The sequence below is a fragment of the Meriones unguiculatus genome, chromosome 16, assembly GCF_030254825.1.
Source record: "Meriones unguiculatus strain TT.TT164.6M chromosome 16, Bangor_MerUng_6.1, whole genome shotgun sequence".
Lineage (NCBI taxonomy): Eukaryota > Metazoa > Chordata > Mammalia > Rodentia > Muridae > Meriones > Meriones unguiculatus.
The window spans coordinates 336208-362553 of NC_083363.1; the positions used below are offsets into that span (position 1 = coordinate 336208).

At 41.6% G+C, this 26346-nt stretch overlaps 3 protein-coding genes across 8 annotated transcripts; 1 reads left to right on the forward strand and 2 right to left on the reverse strand.

Moving 5' to 3' along the window:
* LOC110562341 (BOLA class I histocompatibility antigen, alpha chain BL3-7-like) lies at nucleotides 1–20768 on the forward strand. Of its 6 annotated transcripts, none has more exons than XM_060368963.1 (6): nucleotides 1–137; nucleotides 321–590; nucleotides 818–1093; nucleotides 1833–2108; nucleotides 2228–2329; nucleotides 20574–20765. In XM_060368963.1, exons 1-6 carry the CDS (start codon nucleotides 65–67, stop codon nucleotides 20642–20644), a joined length of 1068 nt encoding a protein of 355 aa, XP_060224946.1. In that variant the 5' UTR covers nucleotides 1–64; the 3' UTR covers nucleotides 20645–20765. The 6 variants fall into 6 exon arrangements, with proteins under 6 accessions (XP_060224946.1, XP_060224947.1, XP_060224948.1 ...); XM_060368964.1 differs by lacking the exon at nucleotides 20574–20765 and adding an exon at nucleotides 16269–16370; XM_060368965.1 differs by lacking the exon at nucleotides 20574–20765 and adding an exon at nucleotides 14179–14372.
* On the reverse strand, nucleotides 10558–11523 carry LOC110562342 (olfactory receptor 12D3). Its single transcript, XM_021659058.1, has one exon. The coding sequence runs from the start codon at nucleotides 11521–11523 to the stop codon at nucleotides 10558–10560; it is 966 nt and encodes a 321-aa protein (XP_021514733.1).
* Nucleotides 20769–22748: 1980 nt separating the features above from the next.
* On the reverse strand, nucleotides 22749–23765 carry LOC110562337 (olfactory receptor 1361-like). The gene has a single exon (XM_021659051.2). It carries the CDS (start codon nucleotides 23700–23702, stop codon nucleotides 22773–22775), a length of 930 nt encoding a protein of 309 aa, XP_021514726.1. The 5' UTR covers nucleotides 23703–23765; the 3' UTR covers nucleotides 22749–22772.
* Nucleotides 23766–26346: the final 2581 nt, after the last annotated feature.

Below are 26346 nucleotides of genomic sequence, written 5' to 3' on the forward strand. Positions count from 1 at the left end.
TTAAAGTTCCCTTTTATACAGTCACCACAGACCCACAAGGACTGACTCTCTCCAAATCCAGAGAATGGAGTCTTCAGCATTCCTCACTCTCTACCTGCTGCTGGGGACTTCCCTTGTGCTGACCCAGACCTTTAAACGTGAGTACAGGTCTTGAGGGAAAATCTTTTACAAGAAGAGCACTTAGGAAGCTTATCCAGCCACACTCTTCCAGCTGGGCTGGCCACACCCAGACTCCCTTGAGCCCTAAACCTCCTGCTTCCCTTCCACTGCCTGCCCTGGGAGGAGGGTCAAGCAAGACATCAGCCCCTTGCTTCCTTCAGGTTCCCACTCCTTGCGGTACTTCGACATCGCAGTGTCAAGGCCTGGCCTAGAGGAGACCTTCTACAAGACTATTGGGTTTGTGGACGACACAGAGTTTGTGCACTTCAACAATGAGGCAGCAAATCCAAGGTTCGAGCCCCGAGTGCCCTGGATGGAGCAGGTGGGACAGAAGTACTGGGATGACCAGACACGTGTTGCTGAAGTCGCAGAACAGCAGATTCGAGCATACTTTCCGAAACTGAGAGGCTACTTCAATCAGAGCCCGAACAGTAAGTGACCCTGAGCTCAGGTGGTGGCCAAGCCTTTTCTACATCCCCGCATAACCAGGTCCAAGATTCAGCCCGAGGCTGAGACCACAGATAACCTTGACCCAGAAGAGCTGAGAGGACTATGAGTCCTTTGTGGTTCTCAGTTTAGGTCCAAATATGGTTGGATGGGTAGGGAGGATGAAAGGACTGGGCCAAGGGGTTGAGACTGACTTGTGGGACGGGGCCAGGTTCTCACACCATCCAGAGGATGACTGGCTGCTACATTGGACCAGATGGGCACCTACTTCACGCATACCGTCAGTTTGGCTATGATGGGCAAGATTATCTCACCCTGAACGAGGACCTGAGCACCTGGACTGCGGCAGACAAGGCAGCTGAGATAACCCGGCGAGAGTGGGAGGCAGAAGATAAGGCTGAACACTGGAGGGTCTACCTGCAGGGCCCTTGCGTTGTGTGGCTCCTTAAGTACCTGGAGATGGGAAATGAGACTCTGCTGCGTGCTGGTAGGAGGGGCAAAGAAGCAATTCCTCCTAATGAGCTGGAGCCCACATCTCCTGAGAAGAAGGGAGAGGGCAATGCGATCAACCAGAATTCCTTGTGTCTGTCTGTGTCTGTCTCTGCGTGTATCTCACCGTCTCTCTGACTTTGTCTATCGCTATTTGTTTCTCTGTCTCTTTGTTTCTTTGTCTCTGTCTCTCTTTGTCTCTCTCTCTCTCTCTCTCTCTACACACACACACACAGAGAGAGAGAAGAGTGATCCTGGGTTTCCTGGCCCAACATCAGAGTATGACTCTTCAGAGGGCTCACTCTTCTCTCAAAGTCTCAGTTAAGATTCTGTCTCAGGATAGGAGAAAAGATCTCTAAATTGTCATTCCCTTCCATCTGCAGTCCGCTGTGAACCATGGCCTGTCTCAGGTTAGATTCTCTGCCCACACACAGCGGTACGGTATGTCTGCAGCTGTCATGTAGTCTCGGCCCCGCTCAGTCAGAACAAGGGTGTGTGTGTGTGTGTGTGTGTGTGTGTGTGTGTGTGCGCGCCTGGTAACCTAGAGTCTCCTACCTCGGCTAGTTCACCCTGATTCCAGAACTTTTCAAGCACTCTATTACCCCAGATGCCTGAGTTCAGGGTGCTATGTGGGTTTTCTTACCTCCCATGCTATTTTCCTGTCTGCTCCCAAAATGATCACAAGGAAATCCCAAGGAAAAAAATGTTATGTGCAAATTTTCCAACTTTCCCTTCAGATCCCCCAGAGGCACATGTGACCCATCACTCCAGACCTGAAGGAGACGTCACCCTGAGGTGCTGGGCCCTGGGCTTCTACCCTGCTGACATCAGCCTGACCTGGCAGAGGGATGGGGAAGACCTGACCCAGGACATGGAGCTTGTGGAGACCAGGCCTTCAGGGGATGGGACCTTCCAGAAGTGGGCAGCTGTGGTGGTGCCTCCTGGGAAGGAGCAGCATTACACATGCCATGTGCAGCATGAGGGTCTGCCTGAGCCCCTCACCCTAAGATGGAGTAAGTAGGATGTTGGCACACAATCTATTGTCAGGGAAAGCAGAAGCCCTTCTAGAGACCTTGAGTGGGGTCAAGGTTGAAATGTGGAGCCAGGGCCTACATTTTTCATTTCTTTCCAGGCAGACCTCCCCAGTCTTTCATCCCCATCATAGTAGTGGCGGTTGGCCTGGTTCTCCTGGGAGCTTCCGTGGCTGCTGTTGTAATGTGGAGGAAGACCTCAGGTAGGGAAAGGGGAAACCTGAGTTTTCTTTGCAACTGAGGAGCTCTAAGCCCCAGATAGTTTTCTCTGCCTCCTTGCTGGGAAGGAGTGGGGCCCATTATTCCCAAAGGAACAATTTTGAATGCCATAATCACAAGTATTTAAATCTCAAAAGATCAAAATCCCCCAAATATACAATTTTTTTAAATTTAGCCAAAAACATTAAGTTACATTTAAAGGAGTAGTTAGTTAAAAAAAGAAACAAACAAAAGCATAACAGAACAGGGGCCTCTTTACTCAGCAAAAATCAGTAATGGTATAAGCATTTGCATGTCTGTGGACTCAGATACACTAATAAAAGTCACACTGATGGAGCACTGTGAGCAGATGAGCCATATTCACAAAGACCTAGGTGGACAACAACAACTAAATATATATACATATATATGTATATTCCTATCATTGTCAGCTGTGTGCAAGGAGTGTTACATCTGCAGTTGTCTGAAGTAGGTCTTCTGAGAAAGTTAATCAAAATCCATAGTGGAGTACCACCAATATCTAGTCACCAGAAGACCCAAGAATTGATAAATTTTTCCTCATAAACATGCAGACATACAAAAAGGACATTTCCATTTACTGACAATGTTTCTGTCTTTCATATTTGCACCATGCTCACAGAGTCCACGCTGTGATGCATCTTCACAGACTCAATTTCACCAAATGTGTAAAGTGAATTAAAACCCTTAGAAAACACTTTACACAATTTGAACCTCCATTTTTAGGAATAATGTAAGAATAGAATAAACAATATTTTATATAACTCTAAGGATTTTAAATAAACTAAAATTGATGTGGGAAAAAATGTATCACAGGGCTAGATCAGGGATGGTTCATGAATACAGTCCATAGAGCTGGTGGGCTTTAGTGACTGTCAATTATACTTTGAAGGATTACATCATAGTGTAGAAGAATTCACATAAGAAACCTGTGAACCGTGGATGGGGCAGACAGAGTGCAGAATGTTCTTCCCACAAACTGGCCTTCACATGGTCAAAGATGATAAGACACCACACCACGTGAACACTATTTGTACTTGTTTATGCTAACTGTAAACATCACATGTGTAGAGGCCATTCTGCATGCGCTTGTCTATGGGCACTCGTAGTTAGCATAAAGAGACTCTAGAGGGAAGCACTGCTCCATATGTTCTTTCATATCCTCTGTTTTAGTTAGGGTTTCTATTGCTATGAGAAAACACCATGACCAAAAGCAACTTGGGGAGGAAAGGGTTTATTGCACTCACACTTCTATACAACAGTTCATCCTCAAAAGCAGTAAGGACAGAAACTCAAACAGGGCAGGTAAGAGATGACACATAGGCCATGGAACAGTGCTGCTTACTGACTTCTTCCTGATGACTTGCTCAGTCAGCTTTCTTGTGGCACCTCAGACTGGGCCTTCCCCTATCAATTACTAAGAAAATGCCCTACAGGCCTGCCTTCTGGTAGGCCTTATGGAGGCGTTGTCACAACTGAAGTTCTCTCCTCCTAGATGACTCTAGCTTGTGACAAGTAGACAAAAATCAGCCAGGACATCCTCTATGCACAAATTTGTTTGCCAACAAACCACAGACTTCACCAGCTTCTTCAGACATGAAGTTCTAAATCCTCAAAAATGTTCAGTATTCGGTCTGGAGAGCTGGCTCTGTGGCTGAGAGTGCTTACTGCTCTTGCAAAGGTCTGTGGTTTGTTTTCCTGTACCCACACTGGGAGGTTCACAACCTCCTGTAACTTCATGTTGCATGTGCACTCACACACACACACACACACACACACACACACGCGCACAGACCCACATGCGCACACAAGTAGAATAAATAACTGCTCAGGATTAGAGCTGTGGCATTCAGTGGTGTCTTTCAGAATTATGATCAGCAGACTGGGATGTCATGGCCACATCATATGCATGTGCACGCTTGAACCTGTGTACAGACACTCTACCATAAATAACAGAAAAATGCACGACACATTTGTTGCTCTGTATACTGTGAGCCTGATTCCCAGCAGCCAGAGGTCAGAGGAGAAAGTCCCTCTGAGGACAGACTCCAGGAGGGCAGTTGCACATCATGCTGCTTGCTTCTTCATTCCTCTTTGGATCTGCAGTCAGAGCTCTGAAAGTCCCTGGTGTCAGGACTAGGATTTCTTTTTCACATCCTTGTGGCCCTGCTGCTCCCCTAGCCTTTCATGGGTTGTTTTCTTCCCGAAAGTGGAAGAAGCCACAGATATGATTAGGATGCCAGTTCTCTGGTGGGGGTGGGTGATGTGCATGGAAGAGCTCTGCTAGCTGGTAACTCCTCCTTTAGCCCTATCTCTCCAGGTCTTGTGTTCGACCTCAGGGCAAGACATTCCAAGGATCTGATGTATTTCCCACGGGGTAAAAATTTGAAACCATAGAGGATATGAAATGGAAGGAGGGTGGAGCAGCCAACAGACTCCTGGTTTATGGGGGGGGGCACTCAAGTGACAGTGAGAGTGTGTAATAGGCTTTTCAAAGTATCACCAATCACAGTGACTGATCTGGATTCCTTTCTGATTATTTTCTTTCACAGTATAAGACCATACCATATGTTGTACATAACCACACAGAATCTGTTTGGATCAATTATCCTTTGTAGGATGAGTGCAAGAACTCCTGACTTCTGTAACTGGCTGTAATTTGGCTGTGTCTAATTGTCTGTCAGTACCACGTGAGAAAAAGAGCTCATCCCAGCCCTGAAAACCAAACTGCATCCCAAAACTGACCTGCCACCTACTCCTGTTCCAGCAAATGCGGGTCTGGAAAGCCTCCGTCTCCTAGGAGCTTTAAGCAGTCCCCGGGTTGCAGCCTCTTACTTCCCTATGGGAAAGAAGGGTGTTGCCAAGCACGGTGGTACTCACCTTTAATCTCAGCACTCGGGAAGCAGAGGTGGGCAGATATTTGTGAATCTGAGAATAGCCTGATCTATATAGCAAGTTCTGGACCCACAAAAGCTACATAGTGAGACCTTGTTTAAAAATAAAAAATTAAAAACTGCTGTAGGAACTTGTACAACCACTTTGGAAAATAATCTGGTGCTTTCTCAGAAAATTAGGAATGGTGCTACCTCAAGATACAGCTATGCCACTGCTAGGCATATATCCAAAAGATGCTCAAGTACACAACAAAGACATTTGCTCAACCATATTTGTAGCAGCTTTATTCGTAATAGCCAGAACCTGGAAACAACCCAGCTGTCCCTCAGTTGAGGAATGGATACAGAAATTGTGGTACTTTTACACAATGGAATACTACTCAGCAATTGAAAACAAGGAAATCATGAAATTTGCAGGCAAATGGTGGGATCTAGAAAAGATCATTCTGAAAGAGGTATCCCAAAAAGAGAAAGACACACATGGTATATACTCACTTATATAGACCTATAAGATAGGATAAACATACTAAAGAAGATAAACAAGAAAGAGGACCCTGGGTAAGATGATCAACCCTCACTTAGAAAGACAAATGGAATGGGCATTGGATGTAGGAAAAAACAACAGGACAGGAGCCTACCATTGAGGGCCTCTGAAAGTCTCTACCTAGCAGCGTATAAAAGCAGATACTGAGACTCAACCAAACCTTCGGCAGAGTGCAGGGAATCATATGAAAGAAGGGGGAGTTAATATGACCTGGAGAGGACAGGGGCTCCACAAGGACCAAATATATCTGGGCACAAGGGTCTTTTGTGAGATTGTGTCTCCAACCAAGGACCATGTATGGATATAACCTAGAACCCCTCCTCGGATATAGCCCATGGTAGCTATATCCAAGTGGGTCCCCTAGTAAAGGGAACAGGGACTATTTCTGACATGAATACAATGGCTGCCTCTTTGATTCCCCACCACCACCACCACCACCCGAGAGAGGAGCAGCCCTGCTAGGCCACAAAGGAGGACTTTACAGCCAGGCCTGAAGATACCTGATAAGCTAGGATCAGATGAAAGGGGACGAGGTCCTCCCCAATCAATGGACTTGGAAAGGGGTAGGGAAGAGATGAGGGAGGAATGGTGGGATTGGGAGGGAATGAGGAAGCGGGATACAGCTGAGATACAAAGTTAATAAAATGTAACTAACATTAAAAAAATAAAAATTTAATAAAAAAACAGCTGTAGGAATGGGTCTGCTTTTTAACTTCTAGATATAAGATGTGGTATACTGGTTCATTAAAATAGCAGACTATTCACAAAACTTGACAAGAAAAAAACTCTGAAGATATCCAAGACCCATACTGAGTGTGTTACAGACCGGACAGGAAAAGAGTAGGGCTGTAGAATGTGGCCGAGCTTGGTCAGCGCTGCCTCCCACGGCTTCGGACATAGTCATTCTTAACTAGGTCGTTCCCTCCTCCTCTGTCCTTGACCATCAACATAATGTTGTTCCACCAAGAACTGTCATCACAGGGACTCAGCCATCCCTAGGCCTTGCAGAAACAGCTCCCAGTCTCTGCTCAGGCCTAAGCCCCACCCTCACCCTCCATATTTATATTTTCTCTTTTTATTTGTGTGCATGATGACTTTTCTGGTTGCTTAGTAAACTTTCAGTCTTTTTTTACTCTGTGTGTCTTCATCTCTGATAGAAATTAGCTATTTTCGGGGTCATTTTGATTTCTATTTCCCTGATGAAGAAGAATGTTGAGCATTTTTTAAGTGTTTCTCTGCCATTCAATGTTCCTCTATTGAGAATTCTTTGTTTGGCTCTGTACCCCATTTTTTAGTTGATTGCTTGATTTGTTGCTGTTTAACTTCTTAAGTTTTTTTTTTTTTTATATATTCTGGATATTAGCCCTCTGTCAGATAAAGGGTTGGTGAAGATCCTTTCCCAATCTGTAGGCTGTCATTTTGTTCTGGTGACGGTGTCCTTTGCTTTACAGAAGCTTTTCAGCTTCATGAGGTCCCACTTACCGATTGTTGCTCTTAGATCCTGTGCTGTTGGTGTTCTGTTCAGGAAGTTGTCTCCTATGCCAATGAGTGCAAGGCTCTTCCCCACTTTTTCTTCTGACAGATTTAATGTGTCCATTTTTACATTGAGATCTTTGATCCACTTGGATTTTAGTTTTGTGCAGGGTTAATACTCCAAACAAGGACCATGCATGGAGATAACCTAGAACACCTGCACAGAAATAGCCCATGGCAGCTCAATATCCAAGAGGGTTCCCCAATAATAGGAACAGGGACTGTCTCTGACATGAACTCATAGGCTGGCTCTTTGATCACCTCCACCTGAGAGGGAAGCAGCCAGTCCTGATGAGACCTGATAAGCTAGGGTCAGATGGAAGGGGAGGAGGACCTACCCTCTCATTGGATGGGGGAAAGGCATACAAGAGGAAGAGTGAGGGAGGGTGGGATTGGGAGGGGAGGGGAAAGGGGGCTACAGCTAGGATACAAAGTGAATAAACTGTAATTAATTTTAAAAAAAGATAAAAAGAAAGATACTTCAAAACAAACAAAAAGAAATGAGGTATTTTGTCTATCATTGTCCCCGAAAGACCCAGGGAAGCTTCTAAAAGCAGGTGGGCTTAAATAGAGACTTTCAGGCTCCTTTAACTCTTTCCTTCCTGCAGGGCTGTTTCATGGATTGAATTTTTCATCTCTTCCCCAATCTTTTTAAAGAATACAAATTCAGGAATTAGCAGAGAGAGGATAAACTGACATAAAATCCTATTGAGTCCTATCTTCTTTGCTCACCATCCCTCTTTCTTCCCTGAGCTCTTTAAGGCCCTGCTCAGTCCCAATAGGTGATGTGTGTGTGTGCATGTGCGTGCACCTATGTGTCTGTGTGTCTTTTTAAATTTTATGTGGATGGAAAAGCAGCCCCATTAGTCATATATTCTCCTTTACTTTTCCCACTGCACAAGCTAGGCAAATGCCCTCCTGTGCCCTATACTCCCAGCCGCTTTGAGACAGTCTCACAATGTCTCAGACTGGCCTTGCGTTCCTAGTCCTCTCGCCTCAATCTCCGAGCTGCTTAGATAAGTTACACATTTTGTAGTAAGACATGTACAGTGAGCTATGGAATGTGAAGACTGACTTAAAAAGAATAGAGAGAAGAAAGGATAGAAAGAGAACAACATTGCTGAGGAAGCTCATTGTCTCTGAGCTCACAGTGAGGGTCTTATGCTACAGGGGTCACAAAGCACTGGCCTACGTCCTGATCATTACAGATCCTGCCAGCAGGAGAGGGAGGGCATCTGTACTGATCCAGATGACAACTGTTGAACACTGTTTACACGACATAAAATGTTGGCATATAGGATAAAACAAAAAACTAAAAACAGCCCTGGATGCCAGCCTTGGGGGTATGTATCCTAGTGGGAGTGGTACATGGTACACACTACAGAGCAGCAAATGTGGCTGGTGACCATGTGTACAACCATAGTGACCATGGTGTACGAGGGGGCAAGTTTACAGGGAAGCTGTGAGTGTCGGTGTGAGTGCAGGGCTGCTGTGCTGGAGTGCTCAGTGTACGCTTCATTGAGGAGGTCATCTGTAAAGACAAATATAAAGAAAATGAAGGAATTAGTAGTAAGAACGTCTTCAGGACGTTATTTTAAAGTGAGAGGATTGTTCATGCCCTCAGAGAAGGATCTTAGCTATGTTCTGGAGAAATATAGGATCTAGGATTGGAGAGCAGTCATTGAGAGGCAATCAGAGGCAGATATGGTCTTATAGATCTAAAACAGACCAGTAGAAAGAGTGAGTGAGTGGGACAGTTTTAAATAGATTATGTGTAGCTATTTTCCAAGGGTTACTCCATCTTCACAGATGAGAACAGAATTAAAACAGAAAGACTGTCAAGGCATTGGAACAGCATAGGAAACTATCCAGTCTTCCAGATGACAACTAGCAATGTTGATTCCTAGAGCTATGTATGAAGAGCTGAGATAATGAGATAATGAAAATGATGGCATGGTCTATGCAATTTGAAAATGAATTCTATAGACCAAGTCCAGAAGGTAGAAGAGAAGAGTTTTAAAAGACACTAAAATCATGACAATGAGATTACAAAGATGGAATTACCTTCACCTGAGAAGGGGAGGATCCTGACAGGGTATATGTCATAAGAGCATCAGTGGAGGAGATCTTAAACTGAGGAATTAAAGTTTTCTTCCACCATTCCCAATTTATGTAGTGAATAGCACCCAGGACATAGGCAGAGGCCTAGGCAAAGACGGAAATGCATTGGAGAGATGTTGGCAAGTAGAGTTTTTATTAAGTGAGACTTGGAGCTATTTTGTATAACAAGTAACTCTAGTTTTACAACAATTGTATATTTGAAACTTGTTAAAAGAATAGCTATTAAATGTTTTACAATATCACCCTGCTATCTTTATATGCCTGGCAAATGTCATTAAACATTAATCTCCAGCTTTGTCTATGTTATAATAGATATTTTCCTTCTTGCACTTGAGTAGTTTTCCTTTGTTTCAGAGAAGACACACAGAACTCAGAAAAGTATTACACTTGTGATTTTAGTTTGTCATAGACAAAGATACACATGAGAGCAGGGAGAAAAGACACAGAGAAACTTCTGTGAGGTCCTCAAAGTACACAACCCTTCCAAACACCAATGTTCAAACATGTGGACCTCACCTTGGTATTGAGTTTCTACTGAGACTTCCTTATAGCTTCATGTAGATTTTGGCCTCATAGATGAACTTACTTTCTAACCCCCCTCACTAAAGTATCAAGCCACTGTCACCAAGTCCAAAATCACTAGATCTAATCATATAATCTTTCTGTAATAACGAACTCCCCATCAAAAGTTTGCTTGGAGCCTACCATAAAGCCTGTTGTGAATATAAACTTAGGTGTGAGTCAAATGAGTTACTAAAACAGTCAAGGTTTTCAAAGCTCTATTTCAAGAATCCAAGGCAAAGACCAGACAAATTGATTAATATATATCAAAAACTTGGTCTCATCTCTCTCAGTCATTCCTGCCTTCTTTTAGATTTCCACAGCAGTTGATTACCCTGGTGTGTATACTGTGGATAGTGTGAAGCCCCTTGACAAACTAAAATTCATATTTTAAAATACTGTAGAATTTTTTTGTTTATTCCCATGTGATTTGAACTTCTTGTCTTGTCTGAAATGTGCATAACTCCTGAGAGAGGGAGGAAATCAAGTTAACTGATCATTTATTAGAATGAAGTACCTTCATGTACATAAGATATGAATCTCATTGATCTCCTCCATATAGCTGATTGTCTTTAAACAACTTCTTCCCAAAGATCTTTTTCAGAGCCAACATCACCTCTTTGTTCCTAAGAGTATATATTAGTGGGTTTAGCACTGGGGTAACTGCACTGTAGATGATAGCAACCATCCGATCCTCACCCATGGAAGAGGCTGATGCGGTGGCAGGACGGATGTATGTGAAGCCAACAGGTCCATAGAAAAGACAAACCACCATAAAGTGGGAGGTGCAAGTGGACAGAGCCTTCTTAAGCATTCTGCAGGACTGATTCTTGAAGAGAAGAAAGACAATGATGTAGAAGTAGGAGATGAGTGTGAGGAGGAAGGCCCCCATGGATATGCTGCCTGTAACAATGGAAAGGAGCCACTGATTGAGCACTGTGTTGCCACAGGCCACTTCTAAGAGGGGCTTAACATCGCAGAAGAAGTGACTGAGTTTGTGAGAGCGGCAAAAGTTCAAGTGAGCAGTCATAACCGAATGCATCAGCGCATAGAGGAAGCTGGTAAGCCAGGCCATAGCTGCCAACATGATGCACAACTGAGGATTCATAATAGCAGTGTAGCGGAGTGGGCTGCAAATGGCCACAAAACGGTCAAAGGCCATCACAGCCAGCAAGATGGCCTCCGTGCTTCCCAGAAAGTGGAAGAAGTGTAGCTGAGTGATGCAGCCTAGGAACGATATGGTCCTATGCCTGGAGAGAAGGTTGATGAGAACCTTGGGAAGAGTCACTGAAGAGTAACAAATATCTAGGCAGGAAAGGTTTCCCAGGAAGAAGTACATAGGGGAGTGGAGTTTTCTCTCCAAAGTGATGATCATTAATATCACTCCATTTCCAACCAAATTCAGCAAGTAAATGGTTAAAAACATCACAAAAAAGATGGGCTGCAGCTCCTGAATGCTGGTCAGGCCAAGCAAGAGGAACTCATCAACTGAAGTGGTATTCTCCATCACTAAAGGAAAATATAGGGAAAGCAATGTGTTACTGAAGTTAAAACATTACTCTGTGGGGACTAAGTGAAATACACACTGACTCTTTGGAGGTACCTAGGATGAGCTTCTGAGTAAAGAATGTTTAGGAGTCATGGGTTCATTTACTTACAACAGAGTAAAAGATTAGTACACCTGATAAATTCTGAACCTGTAAAATGATTAATAAGTGAAGCATATGAGGACTAAGCTATATAAATTAGGGCACTTTTTTACAGGATCTTTCCATAAACTCATACACAACACTAGAAAAAAAGGATTCTAACCTGTTGAAAGCTCACAGACTAAGGGAGTAATTGCTTACTTTATGGTTTAGGTCCTGAGAATCATACAGATATGGCCTAGTGAGAATTACCTCACTTCTCCTGAACCCAAACAGTCAACAAGGGATCTCTATGTCTTCCTTGACCACCTAAATCTTCTGTGAGGTAAAAGGAGGTTGGTGAATTTGAGACCAGCCTAGGCTACCATATTTTAATAGAGAGAGAGAGAGAAAGAAATAGAAAAAGAAGACAAAATAACAAATTATAGGGAGAGAAAGAGAAGTGGAAAGCCCACAAGTTTTAAATATCATGTAAGTAAAGGAAAAATAGACTAATCTTCATCACAGCATTGCAGCATAACTACGGGGCTCTGAGCATAGCTGAGAAAACCTTGAAATACTGAGAGGTTCTAGCAATATAACAACACTCTGTTTTCGACTTAGGAAAGTACCCCACAGTGAGATTTTTCTTGAGAGAAGGGGAGTAAACAGAAAGAAGACAAGGTACAACATAAACAGAGGGTGACAGAAAAATGGAGTAAATTAAGAACAAAGGAAAATTGAGGGGAGGTGGTCAAAGAACCAGCCACTGAGTTCATGTCAAAGATAGCTCCTGTGGCAGCCTTACCAGGCCACAGAGGAAGATAATTCAGACAATCCTGGTGAGGCCTGATAGGCTAGGGTCAGAGAAAAGGGTAGGGGGACCTTACCTTTCAGTGTACTGGTAGATGGAAGGAGGGCAGGATTCGGGGGGGGGCTACAGCTGGGATACAAAGTGAATAAATTGTAATAAAAAAATTTAAAAAGTTTTTGGGGAAAAGAACAAAGGAAACTGTCATTTGAGAAAAAAAGCAAACACACAGACTCATTAGAAGCAAAAGCTTGGACTGTGCTGAGGCATTGGAAAAAGAATATGAGCTATTCTTCACTAGCACCCACAGGAAGAGTCTGCTAGTTAGTGGTCCAGAATATCAGAAGCCAATACAAATTCCCAGAAAATATCTTTGAAAGTTAAAAGAATGAAGAATATGTAGTTAAATCTACAATTAGGAGATGGAGTTAATAAAAATAATAGGAATTTTACAATAAAAAACAAATGTACGATAGAAAAATTGAGCAAAGATAAAAACTTATTTAAAAAGATTATGAAGATGATGAGCTCCACCAAATGTATGTCAACAACTCAAAAGACAGTCTTTTTGTAGATACGATCAATGTTAAAAATGCAGAAAACAAACCAATCAAATATTAACAAACACAATATCATGTGTTACGAATTTACAGCTGACTGTATTGACTCAGTGATTATGTAATGAAATCACCCTATTGCTTCTGATGCTAACTTATCTGGGTATGTCGTTCCAGACAGCAAGATGCCAAAACAATTCACTGATCCTCTATTGCTAAAGTCATTTACTTAATCCAGGACATAAATTATTTGCATTCTGCTGTGTTGTTTTCATGGGCTTCAATGTTTTCTTAAGTTTAGCGTCACAGTCAGAGGGATCTTTTGGATAAAGTGTAGGTGCAAGCTTTTATGGAAGGTAAATATAAGTTGTGTTAACAAACACTGAACAGGTAATATTAAGCTGTTAGTGAACCCAGTAAATTCATAGAAAGCAGATAAACATGATAGCTATTATTTTGGATGCTGGGGTTACAGTATTGAAAAAATGGAAAACATTTTTCTTTCTAGAACTTGCATTTAAGTTGAAGATATATGGTAAGATACAGTATACCAAATTAAGATACATTCTATTTATAACAACAGAGCAGGGAAGGACAATTGTGTATGTGTGTGTGTGTTTACATGAGGTTGTATGTGTGTGTGTGTTCACATGAGGTAGTTGGTAAAACAGAATTTATGACAAAGATCTAGAAGAGATGAGGGAATTATCCATGCAGATTTATCAAGTGTAAGATTCACCCCAGTGGAGAACAGGTGTTGTTGACCTGGAGGTCACTGTAGTTGAGGCAGGAAGTTAGAGAGGAGAGAGAGACGCACAGGTGAAGAGGGGAAGGTGGTGCAGGGTCCTCTAGGACATCGCAGTGCTGTGGTGAAACAGACAAATGTGGATCTGTACTGAGAATAACTGACTGTAGAATCTGAAATGTCTGCGTTAGGCCTGTTGGTTTACTGCTCTTCAGGAAGAAGAAAGGTGTTCAGAAACAATCTCTTTTTCATAGATTTCATAGACCATGACTCACTACAAATCTCAATGTTTTGGAATGGGATAAGTGTATGCTCAGCACTTCTCTATTTTAACACTCTAGTCTTCTACAATTTCCCCTTCCTGTTTTAAACAGATGATTTTGTTTATATTTTGAACATATTCTGTGTTAATATTTTACAGAATTAAAACTGTTCTAAAAGAAGTGCATTATCTGTACCTTAGTCCACTTGCCACCCAGGCCCTTTTCCCGGAGAGCATGTTTGTGATTTATCCTGGTATGTGCAGAGGGACTGTCTCCCACAAAGAAGAGTCGTGAGGATCCCAGCACACTGATCACCCCATATTGAATCTTGATTTTGTCACTCCACAAATCATTCTGGAATTCTGAATGTATGCCCTTATGTGTGCATGTTTGTATACTTATCTAAAAGCATGTATGATTTTTACATTTTTCTGAGTTTATCTGGCAGTTAAGTTTTATTTTGAGCATATTTGTATATACATATGTATTTAAATTCTGCAAACTATTTCCTTTTATAAATATAATTTAGTCATAGTTTGGTGTATTTAGATTACTTCAATTCACTTGTGTTTAAAATGCTCAAATGAACATAATGGTATAATATGTAATTTTGAACATATTGAGGGAGTTGTACAGGTAAATTGTGATTATAATCCATGTGATTAAAAACTGTCAATGATGACAGAATTGAAATTTTATCATCTTCTTATAAATAGTACAAAAATCCACCATTACAAATTTCTGTTTAAATATACTCAAACAAATATAATTTGTTAGTAAACATTTTGATGATGTCAAATATCTGGACAATTCTAACTGTAATCTTTGCAACATGCAGTTATGGCTAACCGTAAGCTGTGTCCCTGTACTCTGTCCTTCCAGAGGTAACAAATTATAACCAGAAGGCACAGCAAGGTCTGTGCAGTTCATCAGTCTAATGATCACCCAGACACCCCTGTACACTTCCATTCTGTGTTTGTACCCCCTTCTTCGTAATCTCATTGTGTGTCCCCTATGCTACACTTCACTGAAAATGCAGAATAGTGCACTCACCACAGGTGTCAGTCTTTATTCTTTTATGTCTACAGCCATACATCCGTCTCTTCTTACACCTCATTCCCCAGCATGGGGACGACTTAGCTGTCCTCAGTTTCTAAAACTTCAAAACATGCCACACAGGCACAAAACCTAGTGCAAATCCTCCTCAGAGAGGCTAAACTTAAACAGATTCACCAGGTATTTCGTCGATTGTTCATTCCTTCTTTGTAATGGCTTTTGGCGTTAAAGGACAAAAGAGTTTCACTATGTAGCCCAGACTGGCCTGAACGCCCCTTTCCTTCCTTAGCCTCTGAAGCTCTGGGATTGCAAATATGAGGAACCACAGCCAGGTTTTTCATTCCTGTTACTGCAGAATTGTTTTCTCTAACATATAATACAATTTGCTTTCATATTCATTCACTGAATAATTTCTGTTCTACTTTGAGTTTTTGGTTTTTATAAATGAGTATCCTATAAACACTAACATATAAGATTTTCTGTGAATATATCATACATTTTTATTTTGTTGAGGAAAAGGCTGAGGTTTTAAAAGGACTACAGTGCAACTGCAGCTATAAGTTATTATTAACAAACCCATGATATTGTGTTTATTAATATTTGTTTGACTTGTTTTCTACATTTTAACATTGATCATCTCTGCAAAAAGACTGTCGTTTGAGTTGGTCAACACAGACAGCAAAGAAATGCCTGCCATCGACAGATGAGATCATATTTACCTTGTATTACAGTTTGCATCTACACTTTATCCACAAGATGCCCCTGGCTGTGATGCTAAACTTAAAAACATCAGAGCACATGAAAACAACACACCAGAAAACAAATGATCTATGTCCTGGATTAAGTAAATATAACTGTTGATAGTGGGGAATTTCAAGAATCATGAACAGAACAGAAGGACATACTGACATAGGTGGTCAGAAATTTGGAGTTATATGCATGAAATGATGTAAGAAGTATAGTCCACCATAGTTCACAAATTATTTCATGTTTCTGATAATTGAATCATCCCTCTTCCACTAAAAGCATGCTCATACAGTCATGCGTTTACTTAACACCAAGTACAACCTAACTTGTTACCAGCACTGGGGCTCAGTCTGCTGCTGTAAAGAACCCTGACTTGGACAGATACTAAGAGATTAATTCTCTACATTTTTTTTTGTTTGTTTTTGGTTTTGGTTTTTCAAAATAGGGTTTCTCTGTGTAGCCACTGCTGTCCTGGAGTTCACTCTGTAGACTGTGTTGGCCACAAACTCACAGAGATCTACCTGCCTCCTGAGTGCTGGGATTAAAGGTATGCACCACCATGCCCAGCACATTCCTCTAATTCTTTGTGCTCTCTCCCTTCCCCTTATCTCCTCCCTCATTCCAACATGAACACATGTGCTCTACCAGATCCAACAAAGTCACACACTCTCTGACATATACTTACAACATATCCTATGCTTGATCACACAATCTTCCCTGAGATTTGAAAAACCCACTGTGAATGCATGCAAAAACAAAAACAAACCAACTAAACAAACAAAAACAAAAAACTATAAACAAATTGGTGGTGAAAGACAGTGACTTATACAGTGAACTTCTACTCTGTTTATGCTATGAGTTTCATGAACTGTAGTCAAAGATGACCCCCAGTTATCCTCACTCACCCATTGTTGTGGTCTGAACTTCCTTTCATCAGAAGAAAAAAAAATTACCCTGTCCATGTGAAGACACATTTACATAAGCCAAGCTCTCAGGAGGTGGACGATCAAGAGTTCAAAGAGTTCATCTGGGTTACAAAGTGACTTTCACACTAGCTGGAGCTATATAACACCTTGTCTAAGGAAAAAAGGAAGGAGGCAGGGAGGGAAGGAGGAAATGAGAGAGATAAAAAGAGGGGGAAGTGATGAAAATTTTCTGCCAGTATTACATTTGCCCTTTAGCTAAGCTGCTTTACATACTTTAGAATGGATATTACAACTTATTTATAATTACAATAGTTAATCTCAGCAGATCTCACCTTTTATTCTGACAAAGGGAAAGCTAGAATGAACCCTCTCATACTTCCTCAGCAGTGTCTTGGGCATTAACATCTTGGAGTCTCTCCAAGGATTCATTCTGTCTAAATTTCTTTTCCCATAAGTATCAATTTATTTCTTTTCTTTTTGTTCTAGTCAAGCTATTTCATTGATGTTAGAAATAATAAAATTTTGGTAAAATCCTTTGCCAATTATAAAGGAGAACAGGAAGGTAATAATATGAAAGATGAGGTGGAACAATAGCATTCCCTGAGAAATCTGACATCTACTAAATGCAAAAAGTCATGAAACTTAGAGAAATATACCTCAAGTTAAAATGATTAACTTTAAGTTAAGTTCTACAGAGTTCTACTGTTGCTAGTTTATGATCAAACACGAAAGACTAAGCAATGGAGTGAGTTTGGCTAACTTACCTGTAGAGACTGGTGTTCATACAGATACTTGGCAGAAGCAGCAAGTGGACCTATTGAATAAATTTTGATAAATTCATTTGGGAGGTTGTGATTAATATTATTTCTGAGTGTAAGTTGAGGAATAATATATTTCAGGTCTGCGTCAAACTGCTAAAGTCAACTTTAGATTCATTAGAACTTATGTCATGTTAGCCGTATAGTAAAGGATAACCATTCTACAATCCAGTGACCCAAAGAAGCTAAGTAACAAAGAGGGCCCAAGGGATGATGCTTGAGTCTCACTCAAAAGAGAAATAAAATAGACATTGGAAGTGGATGAAGAAAGAGAACTGGGTGGGAGAGGGGCTGGGAAGGGAAATGGATGTGGCTCAGATGTGGGGAACCGAGTTGAGAAGGGAGAACGATGGGAGAGGCATCTCGGGGACAAGCTGGAGACCCAGGATGGTGTAGGCTCCTGGGAGAATATGGGGTGACTCTAGGTGAAACTCCTAGCAGGGCTGTGGTGGCGATGAGGCGATTCCCAGGATGGAGCCACAGCCATGGATGGAGCAGGAGGGGCCAGAGTATTGGGAGGAGCTGGAACTCAGAGTCAAAACTATTGCCCAAAGGGCCAGAGTCCTCTCTAGGTCATACTAACTCCTCCTTCTTTCATATGATTCCCTGCACTCTGCCAAAGGTTTGGTTATGAGTCTCAGCATCTGCTTTGATACACTGCTAGGTAGAGTGTTTCAGAGGCCCTCTGTGGTAGGCTCCTGTCCTGTTGTTTTCTCCTACTTCCAATGTCCATCTCATTTGTCTTTCTAAGTGAGGATTGATCATCTTACCCCAGGTCCTCTTTCTTGTTTATCTTCTTTAGGTGTATAGATTTCAGTATGTTTATCATATCTTATAGGTCTATATAAGTGAGTATATACCTTGTGTGTCCTTCTCCTTCTGGGACACCTCTTTCAGAATGATCTTTTCTAGATCCCACCATTTGCCTGCAAATTTCATGATTTCCTTGTTTTTAATTGTTGAGTAGTATTCCATTGTGTAAAAATATCACAATTTCTGTATCCATTCCTCCATTGGTGGACATTTGGGTATTACAAAAAAAGCTGCTACAAACATGGTTGAGCAAATGTTGTGTACTTGAGAATTGACCTGCTAGAAGGTTTTATTACACTTCCTTCGTATCTCACCATGTTTTCACATCCTACCCTTGGTCTGTAGTCCTAGTTCTAGTAGCTTCCCTTGGGCTAGGATTAAGACCTTCTTGGCCCTGCTGGCTTCCTGGCCTTTTATCCACTGTTTTCTTTCACAGGTGAGGTGAAAGCAGCAGTAGTTATACTCAGACTACCAGTAAGTTTGGTGGGGTATGGTCCCTGATATGTGATAGAATAGACAATAGCCCAGAGGGGGAACAAAGTTAGCTCAAAACTCCTTCTTTATCACATGTCCTGTTGGCTCTGATCAAGTTTAATTTGTTTTCTCACAGGCAGGAACAGTGATCTAATGTCTTTCTTACCATTTAGAAAAGTGTTAGCATTTAGGCAGCCTGCTTCTGTGTTGCCTAGTAACCTATGATGTCATCATGTTTCGCCAGCCAGGTAGAGGGACCTGGCAGGCTCAGTTCAGTTGCACAGGGGCTATAAATGAAACCCCTGCTTCTTACCCCTCTCTTGCTCTTACCCCTTTCTGCTACTCTCCCCTTTCTCCATGGGGCACCCCTTAATAAAATGATGTGCACAACAGATATTATATGAAAGAGGTTTATTGGATGGAGATGGAGAAAGAGGAGGAGGAGGAGAGAGAGATACATTATAGGGGGAGGGGAAGGGAAACCCAGCAGAGAAAGGAGAGAGAACTGGGAAAAACAAGAGAAAAAGAAGTAGAAAAGATCATCCTGAGTGAGGTAACCCAGAAGCAGAAAGACACACATGGTATATACTCACTTATAAGTGGATATTAAACATATAATATAGGATAAATATACTAAAGTCTATACTCCTAAAGAAGCTAAACAAGAAGGTGGACCCTAGGATAGTTGCTCAATCCTCACTCAGAAAGCAAATGGGATGGATATTGGAAGTGGGAGAAAACAGGAGCCTACCACAGAGGGCCTCTGAAAGACTACCCAATAGTGTATCAAAACAGATACTGAGACTCATAGCTAAACTTTGGGCAGAGTGCAAGGAATCTTATGAAAGAAGAGGGAGATAGAAAGACCTGGAGGGGACAGGAGCTCCACAAGGAGGGCAACAGAACCAAAAACTCTGGGCATAGGGGTCTTTTCAAAGATCTATACTCCAAACGAGGACCATGCATGGAGATAACCTAGACCCCTTGCTCAGATGTAGCCCATTGCAGCTCAGCCTACAAGTGGGTTCCCTAGTAAGGAGTTCCCTAGTAAGGGGAGCAGGGCTGTCTCTGACATAAACTCAGTGGCTGGCTCTTTGATCACTTCCCCTTAGGGTGAGTGCAACTGTACCAGGCCACAGAGGAAGACAATACAGCCAGTCCTGATGAGACCTGTAGGCTAGGGTCAGATGGAAGGGGAGGAGGACCTCCCCTATCAGTGGACAGGAGGAGGGGCATGGGAGGAGAAAAAAAAGGGAGGGTGGGATTGGGAGGGGATGAGGGAGGTGGCTACAGTTGGGATACAAAGTGAATAAATTATAATAATCAAAAAATTTAAAAAAAAAGAGAACAAGAAAGCTAGAGCACAAGTGAAAGAGCTAAGAGGCAGGGTCCATTGATAATTCCTGCGCAACTGAACCAAGCCTGCCACGTATGTCTACCTGGCAGATGACACATGATGACAGCATAGATTACTAGGCAACCCAGAAGCAGGCTGCCTAAATGCAAACAGTAAGGTCTCGCAGGACCTAACCTGTGACGTGTGGTTGGACAGAGGATAGACTCCTGGGTTATGGGGACTGTAGGGATTGGTACATTTTGAGTTGAGTTCTTCAGAGTATCACCATGCCCAGAGAACAGTGAATTTCTTCCTGTTTTCATCCACAGTATAAAACCACTGCTTTGTATGGGGCTGAGTCTTGATCCTTCCTTCTCTACTAGGAATCCAAGAGTTCCTCAGTTTCTCTTTCTGCAGTTGGCATCTCAGTCAGTCTCCTGTCAGCACAATGTGACCAAGAGAGCAGCACAGGCCAGTGCTGAGGACTGAGTCTCCTCTCCATACCTGTGCCTCATCCCCATCTCGTCTGTACCACAGGCAGAGCTGGGACTTACCCATCCCTCACGGAACTTTAGGTTTCTATGAGCTGCGGCTTCTTACTTCCCTACTGAAAATGAGGATGTAGATATAGCTTTATTGTCTAACTTCTGAATAAACATGTGGTTTGTGGATTTATTAAAATAGGAAGATTTGTAAATTTGATAGGAAATAAAACCTGGAAACTTCCAAATCCTGTGTGTTTAATGTACTCAGTCTGTTATGGGTGAATCAGGAGAAGGCTGGAGAGAAGACTGTGGCTGGAATTTGTCAGCATTGTGTCTTCTGTGGGCATAGAATCACCTCCTCAACCTTTGACCTTCAGTAGAATGAAATGTGAATTATATCTAATAAAATCCCTTTCTTTAAGGAGATTTCTCCACCTGCTCCTCTCACCTGGCTGTGGTGTCCACGTTCTATGGAACACTCATGGTCTTGTACATTGCACCCTCGGCTGTCCATTCCCAGCTCCTCTCCAAGGTGGTTGCCCTGCTCTACACAGTGGTCACTCCCATCTTCAACCCTGTCATTTACACCTTGAGGAACCAGGAGGTGCATCAGGCACTAAGAAGCCTTCGCTACTGCAAACCAACTAAAATGTGACCTAAGAAGTAGGACAGTCAAGATTTTTCTATTAGACTTTCAGTTTCTTGATTGAAAAATATCCCACAGTAGGCTGGAGACAAGTATCTTTGTTCTTCCTCAGAATTTCCCGTTAGTCTTCTGAAGATAATAGTTCAACAAATTTCAAATGTTGGTTGAAAAGATTATGTAAACTACTATTGAGTTGTTTACTCATAGTAGTTAAGGTATATTTCTTAAATATACCATAAGTATTTGATGATCACACAATGAAGACATGTACTGAATTGTCACTCTGTAGCCTGTTGCTCTATGCAGCACTGCTACTAGTGAGTAATGGAAAGAAAATTACAGAAACAGAAACACCAATACAGAAACAAATCTAGAACGATGTTCATTTATGTTATTGTGGTATGACCTTTGAAGAGATCCTAATTTGTGCATTTGGGCTTGAGCACGCAATCTTGATAATGGAATTTGCAATTTGCTTTCCCACGAAATGATATGTCATAAGTAACTTTACACATATAATACATATACACAGAATAACAATAATAAATTATTTTAAAGGGAGCCCTGGAATATACACTCCATTGAAATATAGAATAAAATGATATTCTTTATCTTCCTGCTCCTATTGACCTGGGTTATTGTCAGACTCACCAGCTTCCTAACCTCTTACTTGTGATTTAACTTCTGTAAATTCTAAAGCTCCCTTTAACATAATTTATCAGTGGCATCCAATTTCAGCTGGAGGAAGGGTATTATAAAAAGACAGAAATACTTAAATTCACTAGATCTCCAGGATAGGGGAGACTGTAAAGCCTACAAGTATATTAGGGAGCTGTTGTTACTAAACCACTGGTAGAAATTCTAACAAATATTAAATGATTGTACTGATTGCAATGGATATTCACACTTCTGGAATATGAGTACAAGAAGATAGATTAGAGAATATCAAACCCAACATAGTGTTATTTCTAATAGATCATTGTATTTGTTACTTGTTGTTGTGGCAAAATACCTGACAGACACAATTTAGGAATGAAAGTTTCATTTTGTTTAAGATTTGAAGAATACAATACATCAGGATGAGAAAGGCACAGCAGCAGGAGGATGGGGTAGCAAATCACATTGCACCAGTGATCAACAAGCAAAGACAGATGAACGATAGAAAGCTAGGGTTTTTCTTTTAACCGTCGTGTTCAGTCCAGGACCATTCTGTGGAATGGATGGTGCCACCCACACTCAAGATAGATCTTTCTTCCTCAGTGAAATCTCTCCAGAAACACCTTCACAGACATGCCCAGATATGTGTGCTCTGGGTAATTCCAAATCCAGTTGAGTTAACACTGAAGATCAACCACAGCAATCATATAACCCTCCCATGAGCCATGGTGTTACAGACTCATTTTGCATGTGTGGAAGTGATGTAGAGTGTGATCCTTCCGGAGTGATGATTCTCAGTCCTGAGACTTCTCCATGTTCAGGATCCTTCTCAGTGAACTCTTAACATCCTTATTTCTCAGACTGTAAATGAAGGGGTTCAGGGTGGGAGTTACCAGGGTATACATGACAGCAGCTACCACCTCCTCAGAGGAGTGAGAATGAGATGGGGGCTTCAGGTATGTGGAAAAGACTGTGCTGTAGAAGAGGAGGACCACAGAGAGGTGGGAACTGCATGTGGTCATGGCTTTCCTTTTCCCCTGTATAGATGGAACTCTAGACACAGCATAGAAAATACAACCATAAGAACTCACAATGCAGAGAAATGCACTGATTCCTAAAACCCCAGCCAAAGCCATCATCAGGCCCTCATTGAGGTGGACATCAGAGCAGGAAAGCCATAAGAGAGGCCCAAAATCACAGAAAAAATGAGGAATCTCTTGATTGGTATGAAAGGATAACTCAGAGAGCAACAAGGTATGGGCCAGAGATACACAATGCGCTACTCCCCACAACCCACTGGCCAGAACTGCACATCTGCAAGAAGTCATTAGAACTGGGTAGTGCAGAGGGTAACAGATAGCAGCATAGCGGTCAAAAGCCATGGCTGCCAGAAGCAGGTTATCCATGTCTGCAAAAACAGCAAAGAAGTACAACTGAGTCAGACATCCAGAGAATGATATTGATCCATCTCCAGTCCACAAAGCTGCCAGCATTTTAGAGGCTGTGGTGGTGATGAAGCAAAGATCCACAAGGGAGAGCTGACTGAGGAAGAAATACATGGGGGTGTGGAGGTGGACATCGGCACCAATAGCTAACAAAAGTAGCAGGTTCCCTAGGAGGCCCAGCAAGTAGAGAACTAGGAAGATGCTAAAAAGGACCTGCCTTTTCTCTGGGTCACTGGACAGTCCCAAGAGGATAAAGCCAGGAGCCTGACTGCAATTCATTCTGGGTTTTGTGTTTTAAGAAGAAATTGGTGTGAAGACAATTCATGCAGGAAAGAATGGGCATTAACCCACACCTGGTCCCTTGGCAATGGATCTCCTCTACAGCACCAGTTGAGTGATGGAAACTAGAATAGCAAAAGGAAGGACAAGATTTGGAGTTCATTAAAAATGGCTCCCTAAGAGACATAAAGACAATTTCTTAATAGGCAGAGGCTTCCTGGAATTCTCTAGGTGAAAGCTGTGCTACTTGAATATTGTGTTACATGATAGAATAACTGCTTTCCTGTGAATCTTTTTTACTATGATTCCTTTGAAGACAGAGGCTGCATCTTAGTACTTTGCACACAGTGGGTTTTCAATAAATGTTCCTATCCATCCACTGAGGCACCCTTCTGGTTATAGCTCTGGTTGACTAAGTAGTGTACCGCTGTTTCCCTGAGTGACATGCTGTGACCACTGTTGCCTCGACTAAAGTATTGTTCACAGGGCTGCCAAGATAGCTCCTTCAAAAAACAAAATCATGTAACTTATTTGCTTAAAAGAAGTTACCTGGACAACTGTATTTTTATGAAACTGTGTGGTTTCTAAGGCTCTGAATATTTTGATTTGGGGATACCTCATCAACTCATCATGTCTTACTGTCCAAATTCAAAGTGTTATCAGCAACATTCACATTTCTTGGTACCAATTTTCTGTCTTGGTCAGTTTCTGTTGCTAGCATAATATTATAAACTAAGTAGTAAAATAAAAATATTTATTTTGTATCAAAGGTCAAATAAAGATGGAAGAACACTGCCTGTTGGACTCTGAGACAGCAGAGAGCAACACACAGCAAGATGTGAGAAGTCTGTGTCTGTGACTTCTGGTAATGCTTCTTAAACCACTAGTGCCTAATCATTGCATCTTTACCTAATCTGAAAGACAACCAAAAGTCCTACCACAGCCTGTTCCACCATCTCAGAACCTCACTGATCTGTGACTCTGAGAGAGAATGCGTGGTTTCAAACCATAGGGTTCATCCTTGCAATCTCAGGTTGATTGGCAGATCTACCTTGTTACTGTGCATGTGTGTGCATGTGTGTGTGTGTGTGTGTGTGTGTGTGTGTCTGCCTCCTTCACAAGGAAATGAGACGTATTATGCTAGAGCAGAGCAGAATCTTATTTTCCTCTTCAGAGTATGCCTAGTGCTTTCCACTTAAAAACAGTAAGTGCTTACTGTGAAATTGATAAATTGGCTGAGATGGAAGGCAGAAGTGGGCACTACCTTGTCTTCTTCTGCAGCTCATTTTCATTTTAGGATTTCTGGAAAGAAACACCTTTTCTCCAGGCATTGTCCTGCTAATGTGACTTGAAAACACTGGTGCGTTAATATCTTTCAATCTCTCGTCTCTAAACAGTGTTCTAACATAGTTCTCCACAAATTTTCCCTCATTTCGGCGCATTGCTCGCCTTTTCTTTTCTTGCCTTAAGTAGACATTTCCTCATCCACCCAGTCACTCACTGTACTCTAATAATTCAAACTGCAAACCTTCCAGTTTTGCCTTGACTTTCTAGTGCTCAAATGACGCTTCTACTGAACCTGGTTACTGGGAACTCCTAAGTGTTCCTCTGCCTGCCTGTTCCACCCCTAGCTAGACAGTCTTCTCATCCTGGCTGGTTACCCACAGCTTCTCTAGTTGTCACTCCTGACACCATGCATTCTTGTTAACATTAACCCCACTTTTTTTCTCACCTAAAAGTTCTTCATTTTTAGTCAGTTTACCAGGGCTTCAAGTGTATGTTATAACCTTATCTTTTTCCCCACCATTAAACTATTATTGAATATTTTACCTTTTATTATCTTACCTCTTGTTAAATATATAGACAAGATGATCTGGTACTTACGTTGATATTTTCTGAAGGGGTTTTCTAGTTTCTGTGATGTATAAATTTTCTCTTCTCTGTTGAATGGTTGAATTGTGAATTTCCTGAGAGTAGAAGCCACAATTTCTGTTAAAAAGGTCAAAGAATATGTGCCTTTTTAAAGGATTATTACTGGTCTTCAGGATAAGATGGTGATCTGGAAGTTGCCTCCGTATGACCTGGTCAAGGAGAGTCAGAATAAGAAAAATGTGACTCTGTTGCAAAGAAAATAATGGCTTTGAAAACTCGCCAAGAAAAATGAAAGAATATTGTAAAGGATAAAAATACAGTATGCACTACTGAGAACTGAGCTGACAGAGAATCTACTTTAATATTTAGTTCCATTTTATCTTGTTTCTCTTCTTTCCTTCTTTCTTTCTTTTCATGATTCCCTTTCTTTTCAGACTCCAGTAGTATTTTTTCTTCATTGTATTTTCTACTTAATTATGTTTTTACTCTTTTCATGAGAAGAATAGGAGATCTAGGAAGGAGTCCATCTGTTTAATGTAATAGACAAAGCTCTACTAATAGCAGGAGAGAAACAAAAGAATTCTTGTTCATCAACTGCTTGCCAATAATGAGGTTTTCTGTTTATGTAACATGTAGATAGCTTGTTCACCTTTTCTTTTCTTGCTTTAACTAGACATTTTCTCATAAACCCAATCAAAGCCAACCTTGGGTGAAATAAATTAGAGAGATGTGTTTTGGGCTAGAGAGATGGCACAATACTTAATAGCATTGC